The 25,764-nt window shown below is 37.6% G+C and overlaps 1 protein-coding gene across 11 annotated transcripts in view; it reads left to right on the top strand.

Moving 5' to 3' along the window:
* Positions 1 to 25,372, top strand: part of EYA1 (EYA transcriptional coactivator and phosphatase 1) — an 83,322-nt gene extending 57,950 nt beyond the window's left edge. For all 11 annotated transcript variants that reach the window (XM_058825027.1, XM_058825000.1, XM_058825018.1 and 8 more), the window contains 6 exons: positions 12,502 to 12,560; positions 12,754 to 12,914; positions 13,116 to 13,230; positions 13,527 to 13,648; positions 15,853 to 15,953; positions 23,248 to 25,372. In XM_058825027.1, the coding sequence (XP_058681010.1) occupies positions 12,502 to 12,560; positions 12,754 to 12,914; positions 13,116 to 13,230; positions 13,527 to 13,648; positions 15,853 to 15,953; positions 23,248 to 23,328 (639 nt within the window). In that variant the 3' untranslated portion in view covers positions 23,329 to 25,372. The remainder of the gene's footprint in view (positions 1 to 12,501; positions 12,561 to 12,753; positions 12,915 to 13,115; positions 13,231 to 13,526; positions 13,649 to 15,852; positions 15,954 to 23,247) is intronic.
* Positions 25,373 to 25,764: the final 392 nt, after the last annotated feature.

Genomic DNA, 25,764 nt, shown 5'->3' with positions numbered 1-25,764 from the left:
TCAGTGTGGTTACAATAAGGCCTCTATCTGAATTTCATCCAGTTCAATGGTCTAATGAAACTGTAAAGAAAGGGGGAGAGCATTATTTCCTTTACTCATTGCAGTATCACTTCTATTTTTCTGTGGTTTAAGGTCAGATTTGACTGTTGTTAATTGCATTTATAAAATTTTTCTTTAGATATGTTCAAGAGGCTGGGTGATCCTACAGCAGACTAAAACTACCCTAAAGTGTGCTGTTAAAGCATGAGGCTTTAACGAGGACTTTAAAAAAAATGCAGACAAAAAGTTTAACAAAAGAAACAATGAAGTATTGAAGGAATGGAGCATTGATTTTATTTTTTCGGGTTTTCCAAGATCCTTGTCCAGTGAGAAGAAGGCAGTCCAGGCATTATGTGAAGGTTACCTGTGGCACTGTGAGGCAGGAGATGAGAGTTGACACGTGTTCACTGACGGCAGGAGCAGACTGCTGAGCACTGGCTCAGCTGAAATGCTGTCACCAGAAAGATCAGCTTTATCTGAGCAAATTATACTTTCTGAACTGTAGAAAATCCCTTCAATCAGTTGAAAAACCTCATCTTTTTCTTCTGCATATTTGTATAATTCACATTGGGAATGTAAAGTATGGATACACAGGGGAATCACTGCTTCCCTAGCACTGTTGGCAAGGGGGAGAGACAGTTGTAGCAGCAGCTAGAACACGAGAGAGACAGTTTCTAGGAATTTTCTTTGACTTTGAAAAGTTTAAAAATACAAATGTTTAAATTCATTTATTGGAACAAAATGCATATATTTTTCTCAAAGGTGTGTTCACAAGTCCAAAACTCCCATTATTGCCTTGGGCATGTGAAGAAAGCATAAATCAAGCTGTGGTTACCTACAAACAAGGATTTACAGGCAGAACAAGATAGACAGTGAAAACATACGCCACCCTTTTTTTTGTTCCATCAGTTTAATAAATTCAGACAGAAATTTGAATGCAAGCAATACAACCTCTGACTCCCAAACTGTCAAGAGGATTAACTAACAGAACTAAAATCTCTTTCCTGAATCTAATCTCCACTAGTTTGGTATTTAACACAGCAAATATAATGACTAGCAGAAGTATCTTCCACCAAAAATAAAAATCATACAGCAAACAGGTTTTATTTCTAATTTTTTAATTATATTGCAAATTCATAAATCTTTCTTTACCATAGGAGGGTAGAAAAAACAAAAGTTTTCTGTGGATGTTTTTTACTTTATAATCAAATTTTTACTTTATAATCAAAGCCACCCTCAAATGGTATGTAATATTTCATGTATTGGAAAAGAATATCTAACTTTTAATACAGCAATGTATACTGAGAAAAAACCCTGGATACTGCTTGAAAAATTCAGATTCAGTCTTAAAAAAACCTATTATTTAAATTTTACTTAAATGAAGTTCTGTGAAGAAAATAATTTTAAAACCTTGCTAACAGCAAAAAAGCTTTTACAATGAAATTAAATAGCAGTGTGGTAATATAGCTTTTATGTTTGAACTGCATGTGGTCATGCAAAGGGTTAAGCTGTGTGATTTCAGGATAAAAGGTTTCCTGAGTTGACTATTATTCCTATGGTCTGCCAACAACTTCGCAATAAATGGAATGATTTTTATGGGAATGTGGTTATTCACAGCAAGACTACAGTTGGTGTCAGTATGAAAAATTCTTCTTTAGTAGATTCTCTCAGCAGGAATAACAGATCTGAAAGAAAGGCAAAAAGTAGCTACAGAGAACTCTGGCTGGTGTTGGTGACAAATTATGTTTACAAAATGATGTGGTAACCCATAGAAAAAGAAGAAATCAGAACAACAGTAAATCAGAGTATTGCTTCTCTAAGTGCTGCTGTTCCAAAAAAAGTTACCTGTGATTGTGTGTATTGTTCAATAGCTCATTTCTTTTGGCCATAAAGCAAGTGAGACTTCTAGTCGTTCAGTTGCAGGGGTGTGAAAAAATGCTCCAGAAATCAGAAGAATTACCTCAAAGTTATACCAAAGTCCATGGCAGAACATAAAATATTGGTAGATATGAATTTAAATAATTCAAGAGGAAGGAAAAAATTGCTGTATTAGAATTTAATAAAATTTTATAATTATTTACTTTATTTATAATTTTTATAAATTCTATTATTTCCTGTATCACTTGTCTATTTGTTTACATATTTATGGTTTTTGAAATGATACTATTAGAAGAAAATTGTGATGGACAATGCATTAAGATATTGATTAACTTAGTATTAACAGTTATCCATTTGGTTTGTGATAAGCTTTCAGAATGCTGAAAAGTTTAACCCACTGATAAAGTCTGCAGCACCACAAGTGGAGCTGGCATTGTCTTCCATTCAAAATGAGGATTAAAGTTACATAGAATTTAATGATTCTCTTACAACCATACAGCAACTTCGTGGGTTTTAGTTGTTCCACCATTCCTAAGTCAAGTTGTTGGAATATGAAAGGGGTTATTATTATTTGTATTGTGTGGTTGGGTTGTTTTTTTTTTAATGAAATAGGTAGCAGCTCTTTCAAGAAGTAAAAATGACAGCTTTTCTTTGAGTGTTTCCTACTCTTTGTTTTCATCATGGACAATTACCCCAGTTCTATTTAAAGCATTTCATTTGCAAACTTGTCTAGGAGCATTGCAAAACCTCAGTTTTTTTCATTGTGGCATGAATTTGGTTTGTTGTGCTGGGATCACCAATGATGTGCCAGCAAGGAAGAAAATCAGTCTAGATGTGTCAATGGCAGTAAAAAAGAAAAAAAAAATCCAGTATAAAACAACTGTGTTGTTGATAGGTGGAGGTCAACCACTGTTGAGATAAAGGGATAGGTTTACCAACCTAAAAGTAAATGTTGACCAAGATGATGCCAAAGAAAATAAATTTCTTAGGAAGTTACATATCACATTCTCTCAGAATAGAAAAATAGTGTGTGCATTCTTTAAAATTCTAATAAATGTTTCTTCAATATAAATATTTTAGAAACAAAAGAAAAACTTTTTGCTTGAGAAGAGTTTTCAGAAGAGTAAAATAGTTAAAGATGAGCTGAAAGTGGAAACAGCTCTTGTTGACCACTGAATGTTATCATTCATGATTGTTTTTGGCAGACGACCTTCATTTTGCAATAAACAATGGACAGAAGCTCATATTCAGATCTCTAGGTCTAGTTCTACTGCTGTGAGAAATATCTGTTTTGCTTGAGGCAAAAATCATGAATGTGATTTTGGCAGAGTAGGTCTGATTTGGCTTTGATTGGAGGATGGATCCTGGAAAGTCTTAGCAAACCTTTGGCTCTTCATTTCCTCATTGGTTGGCTAGAGGTTGAATAAGAAACGTCTGAGGTCACTTCTTAAAAAAAAAAAAAAACAAAAAACCACCAAACATAGAAAGGACTGTAGAATATACTGAAAATAGATTTCTGGGCCATCAGACTCAAAAAAAAAAAAAAAAAAGCAATTGCAGGAATGATTGTTGAATAAACCTTATTCCTGGTGAGATACAAGGAATGGTTTCAGGGAAAAGAAAGCTTCAAACAGAGCTGACTGAATTATTTTCCTCCCACCCCTAAATACCATAAGGATGGCAGCTGAACAAATCTTTGGTCACCCAGAGTGGAGTCATCAGAAGAATATCTATTCAGAAATTACTTTTCTCTTTTGGTTGAAATAAAAGTTCACCTCCTCCCAATGTTTGTGATGTCTGTAATGGGAACCTCCTGACCAGATAGTGGCCAGGGATGCTTTATAAGAAGCATGTGATTCAGCTTCTGATAGTTCATCAACAGAGAGTACTGGGAAAGCAAAATGTAGTTATTCCAAAACCTTTCAACAACATTTAATTTATTTTTAGAGACATAAACCTAATTTTTAAAGTACTGTAAGTTCTATGAAGAGTTGGCAAAGACAAGTTCACTTTCTAAGGACTCATCAACAATTGTGAACTCCCTTCCAGCAGGTATCAAGCAGTTCCCTTTGCACATTCAGACTGAGACACAAAGCCCATCTATTTGCATTTAATTTTCCACAGCAGCAATTCAAGAACAGCTCAGCTGCAGTGCAGAAAGGAAGGGTAGAGAGAAGAAAGGAAATACAAATCACAGTACAGGGTTTTCCCTAATATGTGTGTGAGGGAATGACTGGAAATTGTTTCTCATCTGTGATGCTACTACCATGGGTAACTTGCAGAAAGTTCATGAAGTTCCACTTCATGAATGTGGGACTAAATTACATCACACATGGAGCTGTAGGTAAATGAACAAAAATGCAAAACAAAGTCTTCATTCAGGCAGAACTGTGGCTTTGCTGGTGTGTGCAAAACATAGCTAAAAGCCTCAACCCATCTGAAATGCAAGATGCCTGGCTGTTGTGGAATGTGCTGCTGCAGTTCCTGAGTGTTAGAGCTACAAAGAATAACAAATACCTCCTTTGCTCACTTGAGAAGACCATTCCTATAGGCTTATGCAATTTATTAACCACTTAATTTCTTTCACATGGCAAATGACAAGTACCTTCATGCTAGGTGCCCCTAAAAATAGAGCCTATATGATTTCCTTTCTCAAGAGGATCACATGGGTTGTTCTCTGCAGATGTACAGCTGAGCTGAAATACCCAGGAGCATGCTCGTAGCATCACTTCGTCATTATTCACCTTTCTGTTGCTTCTCCCTGAGCTGCCAGCTGGGGTTAAACCACCACAGGCTGTAAGGTGGCACAAAAACTCTTATGTCTCTAGCTGGCACTCCTAGAACTCTGACAAAGAATTGTTCTCCTCTTCTCTGGTTGGGCAAGGCAGTGATGGGTCAGCTTGCTCCCCACTTCTGCCACTGAGCCAACCCCACAACACTGGGAGCAGGAAAGAAAAGGAAAGAGAAAATTCAAAGTGTTGTGGAAAGGTCTTCAGGCTGCCCATAGAAGAAAATGCTTTTGCTGTCCATACTGGCAAGGTTAGCAGAGAGAATTTGAATCCCTGGATTTGTCTCATTAGCAGACAATTACAAAGATGGGAGACTCACTCCCTCAAAGTATTGCAATTTTCATTTTAAAAATATGCATTTAGATGATTATAACAGCATCAAGGCCCTGCAAGTTTAAACTAATTGGTCACATGGAACTGAAACACACAGCTTAGGTCATCTTGTGGAAATTTCTACATGAACCTGTTATTTCAAGAGAAATGAGATATTTTATGGCTTTTGTGGAAAAATCATTCTTTTCATAAGTTTAATTTTAGGTGCTTTAAAATTTAAATATATTTTAACAATCTTTAGTGTATCGTTTCAACAAAATGTTCCTAAAAGTATACTTTCAAGTTAATGAGTTTGAGAATAATTCATTACATTCTGATGAGATTCATGGCTTTTTTTTCTTCTTAAAATATCTTCATATTTTATTGTCACTGTCTCCCATTAATCATAGAATTTTTTTCTCTTTGCAAAAATATATATTAGCAGATAATTGGATACATATCATAAAAAACCTATGTGAAAGCACATGTGAAGTGCTGGCCTTTTAAAATACAGTTATTTTGACTCTTTAAACTTAACACCTTTCTCTCCAGGAATAAAACACACCCTTCAAGCAGATTCACTTGAGTTTTATTTAGCTGTTTCTATCTATTGGTAAAGTTCTTTCTTTGACATCCCCCCTCTTCCCTTCCTGCAAAATATACAGAAATAGAATAACATAACAGAAGAGAACAACAAATTACTTTTTCAGAGTTGGAGCAAGAACTGATTTTTAGAGAGGCACTCTATCCACTGCACATACTTGTTTAGGTCATATTTTATATTAAATTAGATTCTTCCAGTTACAAGGTGCAGTTGAAATGAAAATGTAAACCTTGGTTTTTGCATAGCTACTTCAACAAACACAAGTTGCAGAATAAGACCTTTATTTTGGAATACAAATTGTTTACTTTAGGAGTATCATATTTGATCCAAATGCGTTTCTGGATGTGAGCAAGCAAAATAGGATTTTAATCACCTTTTCTATTAGAAAAAAATGGCATCCATTTTGGGCTATAAAAGGGTTACATGTTCAGTGCAGGGGAGTACTTTAAAGTCATTGGGTGTGAAAAAGAGTTTGTAAATAATTTCAGTTCTTAGTCCTCAGTGTTTATAACAGCTTATATAGATAATATATAACAGTTTATATGGCTAATGAATTAATTTTTTGTTCTGATGTTCTATTTAACAATAAAAGGCTTTGGTAAGTTTTGGTAGGGTTTTTGCAGGCTTTTTTTACATTATAAGCTTCTCTTTATAGTCTTAAGTTTAAAATGGGAGCATTTTGAAAGCCTTCACAGCCCAATTTAATTCCTTGACTGTTCATCCACAAATTGTCAGACAGAATGAAGTGGATTTCAAGAACTCTCTTTGTTCCTCATATCCTGTGCCTGACCCACAGGTAATCTGCACCTTTTTTCTTCAGCACTGAATAATTGTGGTGGGAAAGAAGAGAAAATGTTAGGGTCACAAAGTGCAGGCTAGACAGAGATGACAGGTCCTGCCAATGGAGTGCCAGCGCTGAGAAGCTGCGAACCGCGGTCGCTGCTCTTTCACAGGGGTTTGTGCTGTGCCTTAGCAGTGCTGCTCTTTCACAGGGGTTTGACTGAGCCTTAGCTGTGCTGCTCTTTCACAAGGGTTTGTGCTGTGCCTTAGCTGTGCTGCTCTTTCACAGGGGTTTGTGCTGTGCCTTAGCAGTGCTGCTCTTTCACAGGGGTTTGACTGAGCCTTAGCTGTGCTGCTCTTTCACAAGGGTTTGTGCTGTGCCTTAGCTGTGCTGCTCTTTCACAGGGGTTTGACTGAGCCTTAGCTGTGCTGCTCTTTCACAAGGGTTTGTGCTGTGCCTTAGCTGTGCTGCTTTCACAGGGGTTTGTGCTGTGCCTTAGCAGGCGTTCCGCAGTGATGGCTTAGGGAGCTCAGCACTTCAGTCTTTGTTGCCTCAGCTTGAAAGGAAGTGCAGAGGGTTTTTTGTATTTAGCAAGCACAGAAGTACAGTGGAGAAGCATTAGGTGCAGCTCATACTATATTAAAAAAAAAATATATATATGCACACACACACACACTCACACACGCAAAAGACATGGATGCTTAGATTGTTCCATTTTCCAACCTGCACGTACCAGGGATTTTATCCTTCTAGTCAAGTGAAAACCAGAGATTGACTCCTAAAGCTTAATGAATGCTGGCAAATATTGTTGGTGCATGTGGTCACAACTATGAGTAAAAAGATGGGGGCATGGGGCATTCACAACCTAGCTTTGAAATATGTAATTGTTGCCTGGAAAAACAAAATTGACAATCTGTAAATCTGTGATTCTAAAAGAAGCACATTGTGATGGCTAGTAGGAGTGATGAGTATTTGTGGAGTAGATAATAGTCTTAAAGGGTATATACAACTGAAAGTGTATATATATCTTATTCCTGGAAAAGACATAAACAGAGATACTGCTGTCGTAAAAAACTGCATTAGAATCACAGCAGTGTACACTTGGGGATTTTTTAAAATTTTTTTTTACAGATACTTCACATTTATAAAGGATTGCATCTTTAACTTGTTTTGCTAGATCTGTTCTCACATGTACATGACCAAATTTCTCTACTGTTCAGTAGGGAAAATGAAGCAGTGGATATAATTGCGTAATGACAGATATGAGAGGAACAGAGAATCCCTGCAATCATTTCCTGTGAGTTGGCCAGCTTCCAGGATGTCTCAATGGGCCCGCTGATGTAAAGGCAAAATGAAAATAGCTCATTCTGAAGGGTACTTGTTGGTTGGGGTTTTTTTTCCCCTCTCTCATTTGACTTTGCAGACTAAGGTATTGGAATAATTAGTTGGCAGTGTGGTGTTAGTTTTCTCACGGTAAATTAAGCAGATTAACCAAATGTGGAAACGTATTTTAGCTACAATCAGCAGATTTGAAGCTGTAATACTTCTGAGGTTATGTTAATATTATTCACATTATTCCTCTCTATATTGTGCAGACTTTTCCACAGTTACCTTATGTCAGTGTTTATTCAAAGGCAGCAGAATTATTAGATTTATTTTTGTTAGCTTTGTAACACAGAAATGTAGGGGATCAGCATGCTGACTGTTGCGTCATTCCACTTGGCATGTAGTATTGGCACGGATAAGAGAACTATTATAACAGCCTTAATCTCTTTTTTTATTATTATTGTTATTAATTTTCCTACAGTAAGTTGAGTAGAGAAGCATATTTTACATAATTATGGCAGAAGTACACAACTTGACGGGTGGTAGTGAAGTAGCAAAGTAATATAAATATTTGCAGAACATTTCTGCCATAAGTTAATGCTTTGCATATGAATCTTTATAAAGATCCTAAGTTAGTTTAAAGGAATGATTCCAGAGGACAACGTAGGTCCAGGCATTTTAAGAGCTGTGAATGATGACTGTGGAGCATCTCTGGGAGTTTTTGGCTAGTCATACAAAAACAGAAAAGAGAAGGAGGAAAACTCAGCAGGAAGAAGTTAACAAATGCTTTGGGAATGGAAGAGGGAGAAGACATAAGCTTTCCATGTACAAATCTTAGGCTAGACTCACCTAGTCATTAATTTTTGATTGCTGTTTGTCTTGCTGCATTTCACTGGAGACACTCACTTAGCAAATGGTTGCAGCAGCTTTAAGCTGGTCCTGCAAGCACATATCTGCTGCTGCTTCGAGCCCCAAAGCAGTGCTGATAGAAGGGAATGGAGAAACAAATCTCAGCTATTCCATGCAACATCTGTTGGTTTAATTGAGCTGCTGCAGGAGATTCAATCTAAGCTACCAGCTGTGGCACAGAAAGGTCTGAGGGACACAAACACATGGATCCGTGCAAGCCAGCTGTGTGAAAGAGCAAAGAAGGACAGCATGGGCAGGAACTTCTTAGCTACTATTGGTAGATTTGCCAGGTTACACATGCTGACAATCCCATTTTCCCTCAAAATGTTATTTCTAAACAATACCAAGTACATTTTGCTTTCCAGGGATTGATCTGAAAGTGCAGAGCTGCATCTCAGCCTGTCTGGCTGAAATACAAATCTTGAGTACAAACATGTTAGCACTTGTAGTTCCTCCTGAAGATTTCAAACTGGATACACTGAAGCTGCAAGGTCAATGCGTTTAGGAGAAAAACAGCTAGCTGCATAGGCTTTATGTGTAAGCCACAGGATATATTGCTCTTTATTTGCCAATTCAGCCTATTTTAAGAGAATGCCACAATTTTAATTTTCTTCTTTGGACTTGACTGCTAAACTGATCATGTCATAATAAAATACATCTGCATAAATAACAGTGTTTCTACAGGGACTCTCAGTATTGGTTTCAGATATCACTTTGCCAGAGAATTAGGGGGAGAATTCTAGTACTGTATTTCCTATGAAAATTTTACAAAAATGTCAAATACATTTGTGAAATTTTGAAATGATGAGCCTGCAAACAAACTTTTTTTTTTTTTTTTTTTTTTGATGCCATTTAGCAATAAGTCAGCTCCCCTCACTTTTCTGAGAAGTGCTTGAGGATTTTAGAGTCTATGTGTATATATACATACATCTTTGTGAAAATGTTCTGGTTTAAAGGACATGCTTTATTTTTTAGGCAGTGTTTTACCATATTCCTGATTGTGGTGCACATTGAGCTAACTGCTATTTTAAGTTGTTGATGGTGTGTGCTTGCTTATATCTAATCAGAGGACTGAGCAGTGTCTCAGGTAGCTCACAAATAGAATATTCCACACAAGCCAAGCAGGTGGAAACAAATACAGGGGGTTCTGATATAAGAATGGACCACATCAATTAATGATAGGCAGGTAATTGGCTTCTTTGAAGAATTACTCCTAAATAACTTCCCTGCTAAAAGGGCAATTGCTAAATGAATGTTTTTCCTTACCATGTTCAGGGGTGGAAAAATGCAGCCATCACTCACTAGCCCAAAGTCTGAGTCAGCTAGACAGTGTGAAAAAATACCTGGCGCTCAAAGCTCACATTTAGCCTCAAAGCCGTGCCCTGCCACTCAAAAGGAACGAAACAGTCGTGCACTGTTTGTGACCTCCCTTTAGCTGTAACATAGTGTCAATCACACTGGGCTTTAATCCTTTCCAAATTATAACATGTATCTCTTGTGCTTTGTTCCCTTCCTGCCTTTTTTCCTTCTTTTATTCCTGACAAAAGGGGACAGTATCTCGCTCTTATAATAGTCAGTATTTTGTCAGAAATTTGCAGTGCTTGTGACATTTCCTTCCTTTTTCTTACTTTCTTGGCACTTTCTGTACCTTTGCCCTATCAGTTTTTAGTCTCGGATTTATTTTCTGGGCTTTTCTCTCCAAAATAATTCTTTCTTTTGATGCCACAATTCCTATTTCTAACATATCACTGCTGTTCTCACTTTTTCCCTACCAAGCAAGTGGTTAGACAGAAGAGGAGAATGGCATGATCCAAGGCTTGTGATGGTCCCAAGATCTTGTGCTGTGAATTAAAGTTCCAAGTCCCCAGGTTCTCTCTAACTGTGGTATCTACATGTAGTGGTCTCATTCTTCCTTCCTCTATCTTTTCCCTGAGAGAGTTGAATTTGGAAGATTTTTGAGTTATTCCTTCTTCCATCTGCTCCTTTGAGAAGATGAGCTTCTACTCCTTCCTTTAGTTTTGTGGTTACAAAAAAAAATAGTTTCTTTTTAACAGATTTCTATTTTGAGTCCTCTTCTCCAGCAGCTTGTTGCAGTTGTCATTCATAGTTTCTAAGGTGGGGAAGGAGGAATCACTGAGCAGTAGAAGAGTAACTAAAGTGGGAAACTAATGAATTCAGGAGGGTGTTGCTTCTTTAGCTTACATTCAGCTCATATTTGAATTGTTAATGTGGTATGCATTTGGATGGGCATTTGCTCTAGGTTTTAAACAGAAAAACAGTAAAAAATTATGTGAATTTGATAACTTGCTGAAGAAGCTTCTTTGCTCTTTTTTCAGCCAAGTTGATTTTCAAAGCCTGGCAGCATATGCTCACACTTGCAGTTTCAGCTGTGTCTGTACATCTAATGCATTTTGTCTGCCTAAGGAGGAAATTCACTGTATGCTGGTTAAATATGGGCAAATGTAATATTGTTTCTCCTGTGCTGGTTGTCACTCCTACCTCTCTCTTTAGCACAAGCTACCTATGCATAAGATACAGAAGAGTAAGCATTTCAGTAAGGATATGTTGTACAAGTGCACAAGACCACACCTTGTTCTTCAAAACATTTCAAGCTTCTGAGGCATTTTTTGTAAACCTGTGTTTTTAAAAATCTAGAATCCACAGCCACCATGTGAGGCCACATAGGCTTCTTCAGCTTTTTTCTTATCTGAGGTTGTTGACCTCAGGAGAGGAGGAGAAGGTTACAGGGTCAAAGTCTTTTCCTCCTTGGAGCTTGCTGCTTGCTGGGAGAGGGTTGGCTGGAAAATAGATGTTTTAGAAAAAGGGTTGAGGGTCATGATTTTAATTCTGTTAGGGAACAGCTGGTTTGAGTTTCTTTCCACTTCTATCTTCCCTCCCTTCCTCACAAATCCATGGAGAGAGAAAAATTTGTTCTGAGGAAAGCAGCACAAAAATAAAGAATTGCAGCATTTTCGTGTTTAAAATAGATCATACTTTTTATAGGACTTCACATTAGGAGAGAGAGGAGGAAATTATTAAAATAATTGAAATCCCTTATTGTTACAAGCATTGAATTGATATTGATCTAAAGTGTCAGAGGTTTATTTGTTTTCCTGCCAACAGTTAAAATGTTAATAGTAATGTTTTAATGGATTTTTTGTGGATTAACAATATACATTGCAATAGTGATGGAGAAAGCTAATTTTTAATATATTGTGTTAGTTTGCTGAAGAAAGATGGTTTGATTTGGGTATTTCTGTTCAGATTTCCTTCATCTTTGCATGCTGCTTTCATGCACTAAGACCAAAGAGAGAGAAGGAAACTCACAACTCTCAAATGAATGGCAAACTAGGAACAGATTTTTCATCTGCACTCCTCTGAAACACTGGCCTCAGGCTGTGTTGGTGTGTGGCTCAACAGCAATCAGAGGTCATAATTTCATTGGCGGTTAGCATCAGGTTTAATTTTTCTAATATGTTACATTTACCAAAATGTCTGGTTTCAGTTACACTTATGCACTGACTGAATCAGCTTTGAGCAGCATGATGTTTTAAGGTACCTGAAAGGCTACAAGAACGTTTATGGAACACATATGCTAATTGTTTTTAACCACTTTCATTTCTAAACACAAAAATGTGTTTTTGGAAAGCCATTTAACAGTAGTAGCTAATGGCGGTGTGCATTTATTCTAAGAAATGAGCACAAGGAATAGGTAAAATAGTTGTTTTAACAAGACTGCCATCTACTGATTTCCACAATTAATAATATTCCTGATTACTAGATTGGTCATAGATTTTTTTAAATAGTTTTGTTTTCAAAATTTGCAAAATCAAGAAAATTATAAAATCTTTCTGTCACCTTAGGAATGCGACCAGGTTCACATTGACGATGTGTCTTCGGATGACAACGGTCAAGATTTAAGGTACAAGAGAACTCATTAAGATAAGCAGTTACTTTGCAAATTCCTCCCTGGGCGAGGGATGGGCTGCTGCGATGCTCACAGTATCCTGCTCTCCTTTAGCTGTCTTCTTTGCAGCCCAGCCAAGTGGGTAGCTGGTGGTTCAATGCAGCCTGTTGCCCTTTATTAATCCGTGGGGTTTGTTATCCCTGCCCAGCACGTATAACTTCGGAACTGACGGCTTTCCCGCGGCTGCCACCAGCGCCAACCTGTGCCTGGCCACCGGCGTGCGCGGAGGAGTGGACTGGATGCGGAAACTGGCCTTCCGCTACAGACGAGTAAAAGAAATATACAACACCTACAAAAACAACGTTGGAGGCAAGTGACTCTCGAGTGTCTAACTAACACGGATTATTAGAGGTGGTAAATGGGAAGAACTGGTTTCTGCTCCTTCCTAGGAGTGTTTAGTGAGCTGCTTAGTTTGCAGCGTGCAGAAAATTGTCTGAGCTGGTGAAAGCAAAGGAAAATGACAGAGCACTACTTAGTACCAGTGCAGACATGCCCTTGTCTACTCCACAGGTCTTCTTGGTCCAGCAAAAAGAGAGGCTTGGTTACAACTGAGAGCAGAAATTGAAGCTTTGACAGATTCTTGGTTAACACTTGCACTGAAAGCACTCACTCTCATACATTCGAGGTGAGTATTGAGAGTAGGGAGGAAGCTCCAGTATGTCTGATTATGATCTGCAAGAGGCTGTCTGGTGTGGTGGGCAAAATGCTGAAGCTGGAGGACCTTATCCTCGTTTCTTATTCTGATCTGACCATGCCACACCTTGTTCCTCGATACGGTGGTAAAAAAAAATGTTCATTTGAAGTGGTGATAATAATGTTGAAGGGGTTCTGATGGGATGGGTAAGATTTTCCTTCTATTGTTTTGTTTTTGTTTCTTTCTGTATTGCTAAAAAAGGATATTTGCATTTTTGTCTTCTGTAGGACAAACTGTGTGAACATTCTCGTAACAACTACTCAGCTAATTCCAGCTCTGGCAAAAGTCTTGTTGTACGGACTAGGGGTTGTATTTCCCATAGAGAATATTTACAGTGCAACTAAAATAGGTGAGCTATTTTCATCATGTTGTGATACATTTAAAGCTGTATTTCTAAAAAGAAAAGGTATTGTAGTCTATATTTAATTCTAACTTGCTTTCACTGTAGCAAATACAGAGATTAGTAACACCTGATCCTCATGAAACATTGCTAAAGCATCCTAAAAGTGCCTTTTGAATGTGTGATGATCCAGCACAGGACGTTTTTTATAGCTCTATTAACAGTGGTACAGTCTCTGTTAGGAAGAAATGTAAAAAAAAGATTGTGTTTTTTCATCATTTCTCAAAACTGTGGGGCTGTGTAGCAGTTGAGAAGGGTTTTTAATAGGCAGTAAGTACAGAACACTGAAGTCTCCCTGGAGCAGCAGTAGGAGAAATTCTGTAAAGGTAAGCCCTGGCTTGTTTTCCTGGGCTCTGGAGAAAATTTTGGTAAACAATTTACCAGAAGCAAGAATGTTTTGCTGCAAAATGTAATTATTTAACTTTCTCCATACTGACTGTAATAAGCTTCAATCAGGCAAATGTTTATTTCTGTTTTCTGGTTCAGTATAAAAGATGTTATTCTGAGTATGTAGAAGTACCCCAGACCAGATGGCAATGGTGTTTGTAGTTTTTAATGTGATTATGACATATCTGTTCTGTCTCAGATTCCCTCATAATTGTGGGACACAATAACACATTTTTCATCTGTTCTTAAGTATCTTAAGTATAATACAGCAAGCTCAAATGGTAGGATATTTTTGATTTTTTTTAACAAGACAAAACAAAAATTGGTTCATAGTTTTACAAAGAAATTTTAAAGCATTCACATAAAATATTTAAAATTTTTCCTGAATATAAAAGTTATAGTGCCCTCTATCAAAACTTTGTAGTAAATAATAGCTTTGAAATATAATGCTTTAAATACACATTTTAATTAAAACATATTTTAATAAATCTTCACTTGTGACTTCACATATATGGGGTAGAAGGGTGGTTTTGGAAAAATATGCTCTGTCACTGACTCTCACAAGAAACCATGAGATTTTTGTGACATGGCATGATTCATAATATTCAAACACTGTTCTAGCTTAGTGTTGGAGGTTTCTTATGCCTGGTGCTACTGTCAAATGGTATCATTAAGTAGTTTGGCTTCTGTAATGTCTAGTAAACTTCATTTAATTTCCAGCCTACTTTTTCTTATGCTTTTATTGTTCTTTAGATGAAATAACTATTTTATAAACCACACTTCTTCCCATCCATTGCTGTAGACACTCAGCATATCCCACGCCCAGACTAAAGTGACCTTTCATAATGGGGACATTTGGGAAAACTCAGCTTTAGGTTTTTGTTTTCTTTTGTCTTCGCAGTACTGTACCTGAAACTTCCCAGTAGGGGTACAAATTGAAAGAGAAGAAATTTAGGTTAGCTATTAGGAAGAAATTCTTTACTGTAAGGATGGTGAAACATTGAAACAAGGTTGCCCAGGGAAGTTGTGGATGCCACAACCATGACAGTGTTCAAGACCAGGTTGGGTAAGGCCTTGGAAAACCTGGATAACCTTGGATAACCTTAAATAATCTATTATAGTGGGACTGTCCTTGCACATGCCAGGATGAGTTGGGACTAAATGAGTTTAAGGTCCCTTCCAACCCTTAGCATTTCTGTGATTCTGTGGTACTTGTGCATAGGGCTGGAGCACTGAGATCATTTCCCTAGGTGTGTGCAGGGAAAGAATGACCTACATGAATAGATCCCAGTGCAGGATCAAGGACATGGCCCATGTATTGGATTACAGGCATTTAAATCTTAATCTTTTGAGTGACCTTCTAAGTCAAGGTACTACTGTTTTAAGAGCTGTGATTAATCAGGTAACAGATTTTGGAGAAAAAGATAGAATTTCAACTCAGCTTCAATCAATTTACTCAAATCAAGCTACTGGTTATAAACAAATGGTAGATAATTCTCCTGGTGGTAAAATTCCCCCCAAAACCTGTGTCTCATTCTCATATTAGGGAATGAGACAAGAAAGGTCATATTGTGGATCTTTAGTATGCTGTCTCTGCTGCAGTCAAGCCTTGATACACCATCCTGAGGGACAGACTCTCCTCATCTTTGTAGCTCTACTTAAGAAGTCCAAGGGTTGGGGAGATCCAAGCTAAAAAGCTAAAACGTTATTTATTTGATGACATCCCATCACCACCTACCTTGAATAGTCTGATCTTTTTCTTTCAGGAAAGGAAAGTTGTTTTGAGCGAATAATTCAAAGATTTGGAAGAAAAGTAGTGTATGTTGTTATAGGAGATGGTGTCGAAGAAGAACAAGGCGCAAAAAAGGTAATGACCTTTTTTGGTGAGGGTTGTTTAAAAGAGTCTGGATAATTGTCTTTGCTTCAGCATGGGACAACATGCACTGACATTTAAGTTGGATATCTTTGCCTTATAAAATCTGTGTTGAGTATATCTAGTAGAAAGCCAGGTAAGCCTATAGATAATGATTTGCCCTGCTGTTCTCCAAAAGACACATTAAACTATGTATGTTTGATGCATTTCAAAAAGGGGCCTGAAAATGGGCTCTGGCCTTTGTGCCAAGAACTAACAGTTCTGTTTTCCTTGGCAACCCAAAATACCACATAGGATGTTATGAATGTAAGCAAAATATGGTGATTCTTAGTGATCAAAGGCAGTGTGCTGTTTAACTGTATGAAATACGTATATGTCACACCTTAAAAAGACATGTAGGACTGGAGTGGGTAGACAGGAATTTCCGTTTTCTTATGTGTCCATAATTTGGATTCTTTGTTCAGACAACAACGTGTGGCTTGGCATGCATTTGTAATCTCAGATAAGTGAGCAGAGAATACTATTTGACTGTCTATTATTTTTTGCTTCCCACTGAGAAGAAGGGAAAAAATATTTTTTTCAATGTGAATTAAGCTGTATAAAAAGCAACACTTCCCATTCACAAATAATAGGCTTTATTTGTAGTCTTGCTAAAAAAATTAGCCTAGGTAGTCTGCAGATACACACTCTTTTGCTTGGAGGAATGAGGCATAACCTTGGCTATTTGAATAATAGGAGAAAGAGCAGGAAAATGGGCATTTTTGTTCTTGCTCCCTTTCACAGATAAATTGCTTTTACACAGCTGCTTTTTCACCACAAAACTCTCTGTGATACTTCTATCTCTTTCCACTGTGACTTTCTAAATTGGAAAAGTGAAACTAATTAGTCCACATGGCGTTTTAACAACCATTGACTGGTTTTGCTTCATGAAATCTGGGTTTTGTGCCCCTGAAGCCTCGCGGGTAGGTTCCCGGCTCGTCCCAGCACTTTGCAGAGTCTCAGTTTCATATATCCCTTTGGCGGAACAGTTTGCTCCTTTCTCCTTCAGAAATGCCTTTCATCTTTGCAGAGAAATGTTTTCCCGCTGCAAATGATTACATTTTAAAAGCTGTATTTAAGATCAGGGGGAAAAAAAATTCCTTCTCTTTGTTCCTTTTCTGTTGCTCGGTGAAATAGTGTTGTATATGATAATGGCAGGAGTAGTCCTTTTGGTAACATTATCTATTCCAATGCTTTTTTCAACAGGAAACATGATTCAGAAAAGCATAAGAGAAAGCCTTTCCAGTCACTAAGAGGAGTAGCAGTATAGAAAGTTCTTTTGTGCAATTACTTGTGTGTATTCTTTCCTGGTGGAAGGAATTTTCAGGTTGAAAGCATGTTAGATGCTCTGGATTAAATTATCAGCTGCAGCAATGCCAAAGAAGTCAATAAGTAGAGCAGCAGTCCTGCCTTTCTGCATAAACTATCAATCTGATTTAGGAAAATGCTTCTGTGATTCTTGTCCTGCTTCTTAGTCCACCAAATAAGAACTCACCCTTTCACACTGTGAATGCAGGCTTTGCCTTTTTAGTTTTTTCCTTCACGTCCTTCAAGAGTAGAAACTTTCTCTGGAGAGCACACAGACAAGACAGAAGCTTTGCCTCCCCAAAACTACCCAAAGCATCTCAATCCAGAGTGGCATAACTGTCCTGTGATGTACCCCATTGTCATGCTTACTCCTAAATTTTTGTGGCTGGTTCCATCCTGCCTTGCTTCCCATCAGCATGTCAGCTTTTGTGGCCTTCTCCAGAGAAGGGACAGGTCTTCTGTTATCCTTTGCACAGCAGTTTTCTGAAGGGCTTTGGCCTGAAGTGAAGCCATTATCATATGTGTGTTTCTTTACACTATTTAGAACATAAATAGCACAACCTTCTTTAGATAGCACTTCATTGTTTACATGTAAACTGCAATGAGTCTTTTCAAGTGAGCCTATAAATCCAAGCCTATTTAATTAGGGGTTTTTTTTATTCTATGTTCATTCAGTGTATTTAAAAAAAAAGTTGAGCTTCCAGCTTAGGAGTTAAGAAAGTTAAGGTTAAATTATTAAAAAAAAATTACCAATCATTTATAAATTCCTTCATCATAAAACAAGATTTTCATGTATGTCCTTCATCATGGAAAATATTGAGTCAATACAGCAATAGGAAAATAAAAGAAACTTTTAAAATCTTTTTATTATTGTCATTAGTATAAAAATTCAATAATAGAAATTTCTTAATGCCACTTAAAAGATCATTGCTTTATTGAGAAACATTTTTAGGATAAACAGTTTGGTAATAAAATGCCTCTTTTGGTTGATGCAAGTAAACATAATACACTGAGAAAACTGCACACTGTTACATTTCTGGTAGCATTAGTTGAACTAGGATAGTGACACCTTTGTTTAGCTGTCACTTCCAGCAAAATGTTTGATGAGACAGTTAAACTCTCAGGATGTTTGCCCTGTGGATTGAGGAATGATTGTACCCTTCTGGGTCAGTGCAGCAGCCCGTGAGCTTGGCTGTAACACCAGGGCTCACACGAAGGTTGCTACCTTCATATCAGCTTCCCCCACAAAAGAGGGAGAGAAGGGCTGAGAGAAGCCAGTGTGAAAGTCCAAAGGGTGCCCTGGAGCTGCTGGCACCAGTGTGGGTCAGAGCCACCACCTCAGAGTGCCACTGTGGTGACACAGCTGTTCTCATTAAAGGGTCTGGGGGCTTCTGCCAGAGACTCCATCGTCTCAGCATTTTGGTTTGCTTTGCTTTGTTTTGTGTTTTGGGTTTGGAGGTTATTTTGTTTTGTTGTGTTGTGTTTTGTGCTCAGCTTTTGCCTTTGCCTTTGGAGACACATTTAGTAAATATTAATAAGACAGAAAAACCCCAGCTCCTGAGTTTTTCTGCTTAGGAGAAATCTCCAAAGGATTTCTAATTTGTGAGATGAGACAAAGGCTCCTCTGCACTGAGAAGCTGGATTTTACATCAGGTGATTCGGGAGAGCCTAGGCAAATGGGCTTCTCCTTTGTTTCCAAAATGGTCATGCTGCCTGGGAGGAAAAATCATAAATCTTTGTGGAGCAATAAATAGAATATAAATGGGTATCCAATATGCCACTGCTTTTAAGCTCAGAGTCACACTGTGCTGGTCAGGTCTGGGGTAGGAAGTAAAGACAGCCGCTTAGCAAATCTGGCAGGAATACAATAAAAATACCATGAAAGATGACAAAAACTGATGAGTTTTATATTCAAATCCATCACAAATCTCAGGAGTAATTTTTTGTAAAAATAGGTATTCATTTAAGGGAAGGAGGATAGAGGGTAATCTGGATTTTTTGGTGTTGCTATCAAAAAATGGATTTGTTTTGCATATGTATTAATAGCAGCACTATTTGGTGGAGTAAAATAGCTGAAGTTTTGTACATTCAGTAAGTACACACTGAAAATAAAATGACTTCTCTTTCAGAAATAAAATAGCTTAATATCTTAGATTATTTAATAATACTCTAATTATTAGGCTTACTAAATTTGTAGTTTCATTTTTTATGCTTTTTACATTAAAATTAAAATTTTGCAACCATATTTCATTTCAAAATGTCATCAAAATCAAATAATTTAAAAGTTCATAGATGTTTTATTACTCAGTATCATCTACCAAACAATTCATGATTTTTAAAAGACAAATGCTTCACATTTTCTTGGAATAAGTTGAAATAGTAGACTTAGGGTTCCATTAGATATTAATGCATCCAGTTTCACCACCTATTTATTAGTGGTTAGCATTTGTCATCCATTCTCCCGCAGCAGCAAATGTGAGATTAGCATTTCTTGCTTGGCTCAGAATAGAAGCATTCTGCATGGCAGGGGTGTGCTAAGTGTTGGCAGGGATGGCTTTTTAAAGGCAATATTTAGTACAGATATATACAAAGGGTCTCTTGCTCTCTCAAATGAGCTCAAGTCATTTGGCAAGAGAAAATGTACTTCCATCTCATGGGTGTGTTGCCACTTTTGATGTGGCTGAATAGTTGTGAATCAACAATGCATGTTAATACAGGAATAATGGACCGGGTTGTGTATGATAATTTTCTTACTTTAAGGGTTCTAGTTTCATACAGTCATTATCTTAGATGGGGTGAAAATTAGTATGCCTGCCTCATGAAAACACAGGCATATATATGAACACATATGTGTGAGGCTCTATATATACACACAAACATACAGATATATATAGAGCTGTATCAGGTTTGTTTCCCCTCCTCACAGCTCTGAAGGCTGTAGTGTAGGGTCAGACTGATAGAAATCTGAATTGGCCACGTTCAGCCATGCCCAGGGCATCAGAGCAGATTCCAGCCCCATGCAGCCACCATGTTCCTGGCATGCTTTATTTCTCAGGAGTGTGCCAGCTGGCCTTTAGACCTACATGAAGGAGGCCTGAAAATAATTATAATCCTGAGATTTACACAACCTCCTTTTTTTCATGAGACTCTCTATTGTCATTCCACACTTTGCTGCTGTAACTGCATGGAGTAAATATAGGTATATTCCTTTCACAGACAGACATAAATAAAGCAGAAGACACTTAACTGAATTTGAGATAGAAATATATAGTCAAAATAATGACTGCTAACAGTTTTGGTTTAAAATCTGACCATCAACAGCTGACCCATAAACAGGGTAATCCAAAACTCGATATTGTACATGGGCATCTAGCACGAGGTGCTGTAATTTGATTTAGCAGAAGGTAAACCTTCTGTTAAATCAATCAGAGTCTTTAACTGCTCTATCTGGTGTGTGTATGCTCTGTGATGCTGAGGTTGTTACTAGGGAAGCAGTATAAAGCTGGAACTGCATGGAGTGGGAGCTGGAAGCCAAGAATTTATTCCTATAGATCTCCCTATTCATTGGTTTGCTGCCTGACCTTGGAGGGCATCCATGTCATTGACTCTTGGCTTCTGCAGAGACTCTTTGCATAGGCAGGTGTCCACCAAAGTCTTTGCCAGACACATCATAGGTATGCTGTTTACACCTCCCTGAGCCAGTGGCTAAAGCAGACCTGCTGCCAAGCTGACTAAGAGGAGGAGCAGGGAGCTATGGCTGGCTGTCAGGGAGACCAGCTGTGTCCCACCTGGCAGGGGTGTGAGAGAGAAAAGGGAAGCTGCAACCTCCCACGAAAATGAGGCAGCACTGCTGAGCATCGCCGACCTGTGCAGTCATCTGGCAAACACAGCATGGACCTGCTGCAGGCACAAACCTGTGACTCTTTATGCTTGATGTAGTATCCCTATCAGATATTTCAAATCCTGCCAGAAAGATCTTGCAGCCTAAGTTAGAAAGGTGCACAGAAGCTTTTGCAAAATCCAGAGAATGGCATGGCTAGTAATTTTTATTTTGTATTGCTCTTGCTGGTTCATTTGCTGAACATGATTCAAGAAGTTCATCTTCAGGAAATCTGAGTTGGAAAGCAGCAGTGTCAGGCCTGACAGAGCACAGAGGGGAGGCTGCCTGTAAAATGTAACAGGGAAGAAAGATCCTGGGACATGGAGTTGTAACTGAGTGAGCTAACTGCATCTGCTTTCTGTAGCTGATGGAGCATAGAGACAGTACAGTGGAAGTCCAGATTGAAGATGTAGGGAAAAAAAGTGTTGTAGTGTTTAACATTTCCTTCTTAAGGAAAAGATCCATATATAAACGTGTTTTGGAAATATCACAAGCATTAAAAAAAAAACCTCTATTGTGTCTCTGAATTTTGTTTGGTTTGTTGTCTCCATTGTCAGCCATCGCTCATGAATTTATCTTTAAGCTGAGATTCAGTCAGCTGTTTCTCAAGGCTTTCTAACACTCTAGAGCAAAGCAAACCAGAACAGAAACTGCCACAATGGTGTTTTCTTGGGGGTCATAATGTTTTCTTCCTGAAGAAATTCCTTTGCTCTAGAAGCTAGGCATACTCTGACTGTGGGCACGTGTTGATGCATCCATATTGCATCTTCATTCGAATCAGGAGTGTCATATCAAAGAGGATGTGATAGGCTGAGTGTTAAGGTGTTTGCCTTCTGAGACAGGTACAGAAATTACAGTAAATGTGCAGCTGGAATCAGTGAGTTTAACATTGTTTTCAAAATTTTTCTCTAACTTAAAATTTGAGAAGACCAGAATGAAAAAAGGAGAGCAGAATAAAAGTGACAGAGGAGATGGAGTTTTGCCATTGATTTCAGTGGAATTAGGAATTTTCTCAGGAGCTGCTGAAGTAGGATGATGAAAGCCTCTTTGGAAAATCATAGATAAAAATGGTTGGGGAACTTAGAAGCTAATGTGATAATTAATTGCTTGTGGTTTGCCTCCTAAAGATGTCAAGACACAAACTGACCTGATGAAAAGGTGAACACCATCATGTTAGCCTTCAGAATACTGTTGAATTTAAACTATTTTCCCATTGGATTTAGAGAATAATTTCCTGACAAAAGTTCTTTTTTCTTATTTTTTTAATTTATGCAAAAGTTCTTGCTGACATTATAACCCCCAGTTTCAAGTATAAAGGTAGTTCTTAAGCAGATTTTTACCCTTCATGAATGAGGTGATCTGTGCTTTTTCCTGGGATTTGTGTTTTTGGTTAATTCAAGTTCTTTGCAAAAGTATTTGTGCTCCAGACAGATTTTATTACAACTAATAGGAAAAAAAGATGTATTTATTTTAATGTCCCACATGGAAAAGATGCTTTAATATCAGTGTTAGCAATGACCAATGCTATAGAAGCCAATGGGATAAAAATCTTTTCAAAGTGATGTGAGCAACACATGAGTTATTCTGAATGACCATTTCTCTGTTCTTGACTCTTCTGCCAAGAGTAGTTTTTTACAGGGAGCAAATACATTTTGAGAGTAAACAACACTTTCACTTTCTTTATTTTCTTTCTGTTTCCTTCCTGAAACTACCCACATGCTTCATATGTATGTTATTTGATTTCTTTTTTTCCAGAAATAATATTTTCTTCTGAAGTGCTCTGAAACCTGTTTTTCATATAAAGAGATTAGAAGCCCCTCCCTTCCTTATGATCTCCTGATGTGTTTGTTGTAGTTCCTATTGCAAATAGATTTGCTGTTATTGAGAATTTATGCTTAGGGGGTGGGTCACAGAAACCAGGCATAAACATGAAGGACTCAAGGTTTTAAGAGCTCTTTTTCTCTCCCCCAAGTGTTCTCTTATCCCTGTGAAAGACAAAGTGTGCATCTAAGTACCAGAATGCTTGGGGTTATTTTTACATGTTGTCTGTGCTGTTCACAGCATGCTATGCCGTTTTGGAGGATCTCGAGCCACTCTGACCTTATGGCCCTTCACCATGCCCTGGAACTGGAGTACTTGTAGCAGCTTAGCAGCACTTTCAAACCTCAGAGCCTTCTTCTGCCCGTGGATGAGATGCCTGTGTCTAGTGTCAGCATTGGACTAGAGAACTCTGTGATTTCAGCATGTTGACGTACAGCTGCAGTCGGGGTTAACCCTTGCCCCTTCAGTGAACAGAGGAGCAAGTCCTTTTCTTCAGAACAGCTGTTGGCTCCGGCACTGCCAGCCCAACCAAAATAAGCCATGCGAGTGTTTGAACAACTCATCTTTACCACATTTGCTACCAAAAAGAAATAGAGAAGGAAAAAATAAAATGGGAAAAAATTTTAAAAAAAGAAGAAGGAAAGGAAGTAAGAGGTTCATACCTGTGAAGAAAAGAAAAAGGACCTGCAAATGCTTTGTAGTTTTTAGCCTCTTCAATGTGACACACACAATTTCTTCAACACAGCAAACTTGATTGCACAATGAAGACTGAGATTTTACAAAATACCAGTGGAGTAATTTTCTTATAAAGAAGGTTTACGTTTTGGTTTCTCATACCCAGGGTACTCTGTACATCTTTACTTATTTATGAACAGACTGTATTTTGACATCATATAACTGAGGATATGTATAATAGGATTAAAGGCTATTATAAGCCTTTGCCTTATGGTACAGCAACTACTTTTGATTTTAGCACATTACAGAGTAGTTTAAAATATGTCTAATTTAAACTAATAGGTACATCACTGAGACAATCATGTACAGGAAGAATTTTTTGTGTAAATTTGTAATAATGAATGATTCTTTTACATATTGTTAAGGTAAATGCTATTGAAAGATAGTAACGCCTTGTTGGTGAAGAATGAGGCCACGTGTGCACAAACTTGTGCAGTGCCTTATCAATGTGTTGGATATAAATATGTAGATAATGGATTTTTTTTTAGATAAATTTGTCAAGACCAAAAGCATGGATGTCAAGTGTCAATAGGAATTGGGTTTTGTTCTCAGCTGTTTCTCTGCATTTTCTTCTCTCACCCCCTCTGTTAAGAAAAGATTGATTTTGTGTGTCCCCCCTGGTTGAAGCAAATACAGATAAAACCCAAGTGAAGAGGAGGCCTTTATTGTCTTTTTGTTTCCTCTTTTAAAGTTAACATAATAACTCTTTTTTAGAGTATTAAAAAATTAATTAGGAGCTCATTCCATAAAGTAGTAGAGAAAGAACACAAATATATTTTAAGATGTAACTTAAACTGGAACCTTGGTACTGAATAGCTTTTGTGTCATCCAAAAATGAAGGAAATTATCATCACTAATATTTTTAGAAATTAGAAATGGGAATATTTTGGAAAAATTAAACAAAAATGCTCATATACATTGAAGTTTTTTAATCCTCTTCCACCAGGAGTCAGATTTTCCTAAGATATAACATCCATTGCCGGCAATGGAAATGCTGAAATGGTTATCAACAAGGAGTTAAAATTTGCTTTTGTCTGTACTAACTTAAAGGACAAACCTAGACCGTGTCTGTCTGTGACTTGTGACTTTTCTGATCTTGAAGGCTTTGAGCTACTTGGTTAAATAAACTGTTAGTCTGACTTTTTTTGGCTTGAATTGTACCAATTCCCTTGGCCCAGTTAAATATCTTATTAAAAAGAAACCTCACCTTTGTTGGTTAATTTTCTGGTTTTTTTCTTTCATTTTTTTTTAAAAAACCACCAGCCTCAAAACAGCTACCTGCAAAGCTACAGAGCACCAATGTAGCTACAAATCAACACCCTTCTCTATTGGAGGAATCACATTGCTGCTAGAATAAAATATTTGTGGATTGCCTTAGTACCAACAGAGAGGTTTTTATCCTACCAAGACTTGCACGTGTGCTTTACTTTACCCAGTATGGGTTCTGCAACTCATGCTGGACTCACGTACGTGCATAAAGCACATTGTGGATAGTTTTTAGAATTGAGACTATCATTAGCCTTTTCTTTCCTCAAGCAAAGTAGACAGTGATGGGGGGGATTGGTGTCTTTTTTTTCCTTTGGCTCTTTTCAATTTTTAGTCACTTGCGGACTGAAAAAATAACAGTTTATCTGGGCCTTATTGTACAAAAAGTGTGTTGTGTCCACAATTGTGTACAGAATTTTTCTTCATTAATTTTGTTTTAAATTAATAAAATTGATTTGTGAACGTATTAAACAATTGTCTTGTATGCAAGTCTGTGATATTTCTGCCCTCTGGGTTGGGAATGAGGAGACCTCTGTCGTCTCTTTGCTGTCTCAAGACACAGAAGTTATTCACCTTCTGGTGCCCAGATGAGATGTTAAGCAGGTTAAAGAATACTTGCAACTAGTTTACAGAAGGCTCAGTTAGATGAGCAGCAGTTTTTTTGCTTAGGAGCAGCAGCTAGAGATAGTCAGTGCAGAATAAGGCCTTGGTGTCCTGGAAATGTCTCTGAGTTACAGCAAATGCCTGAACTTCATG

Source organism: Ammospiza caudacuta, chromosome 1, assembly GCF_027887145.1.
Source record: "Ammospiza caudacuta isolate bAmmCau1 chromosome 1, bAmmCau1.pri, whole genome shotgun sequence".
NCBI lineage: Eukaryota > Metazoa > Chordata > Aves > Passeriformes > Passerellidae > Ammospiza > Ammospiza caudacuta.
This window is presented reverse-complemented; position numbering and strand designations above follow the sequence as displayed.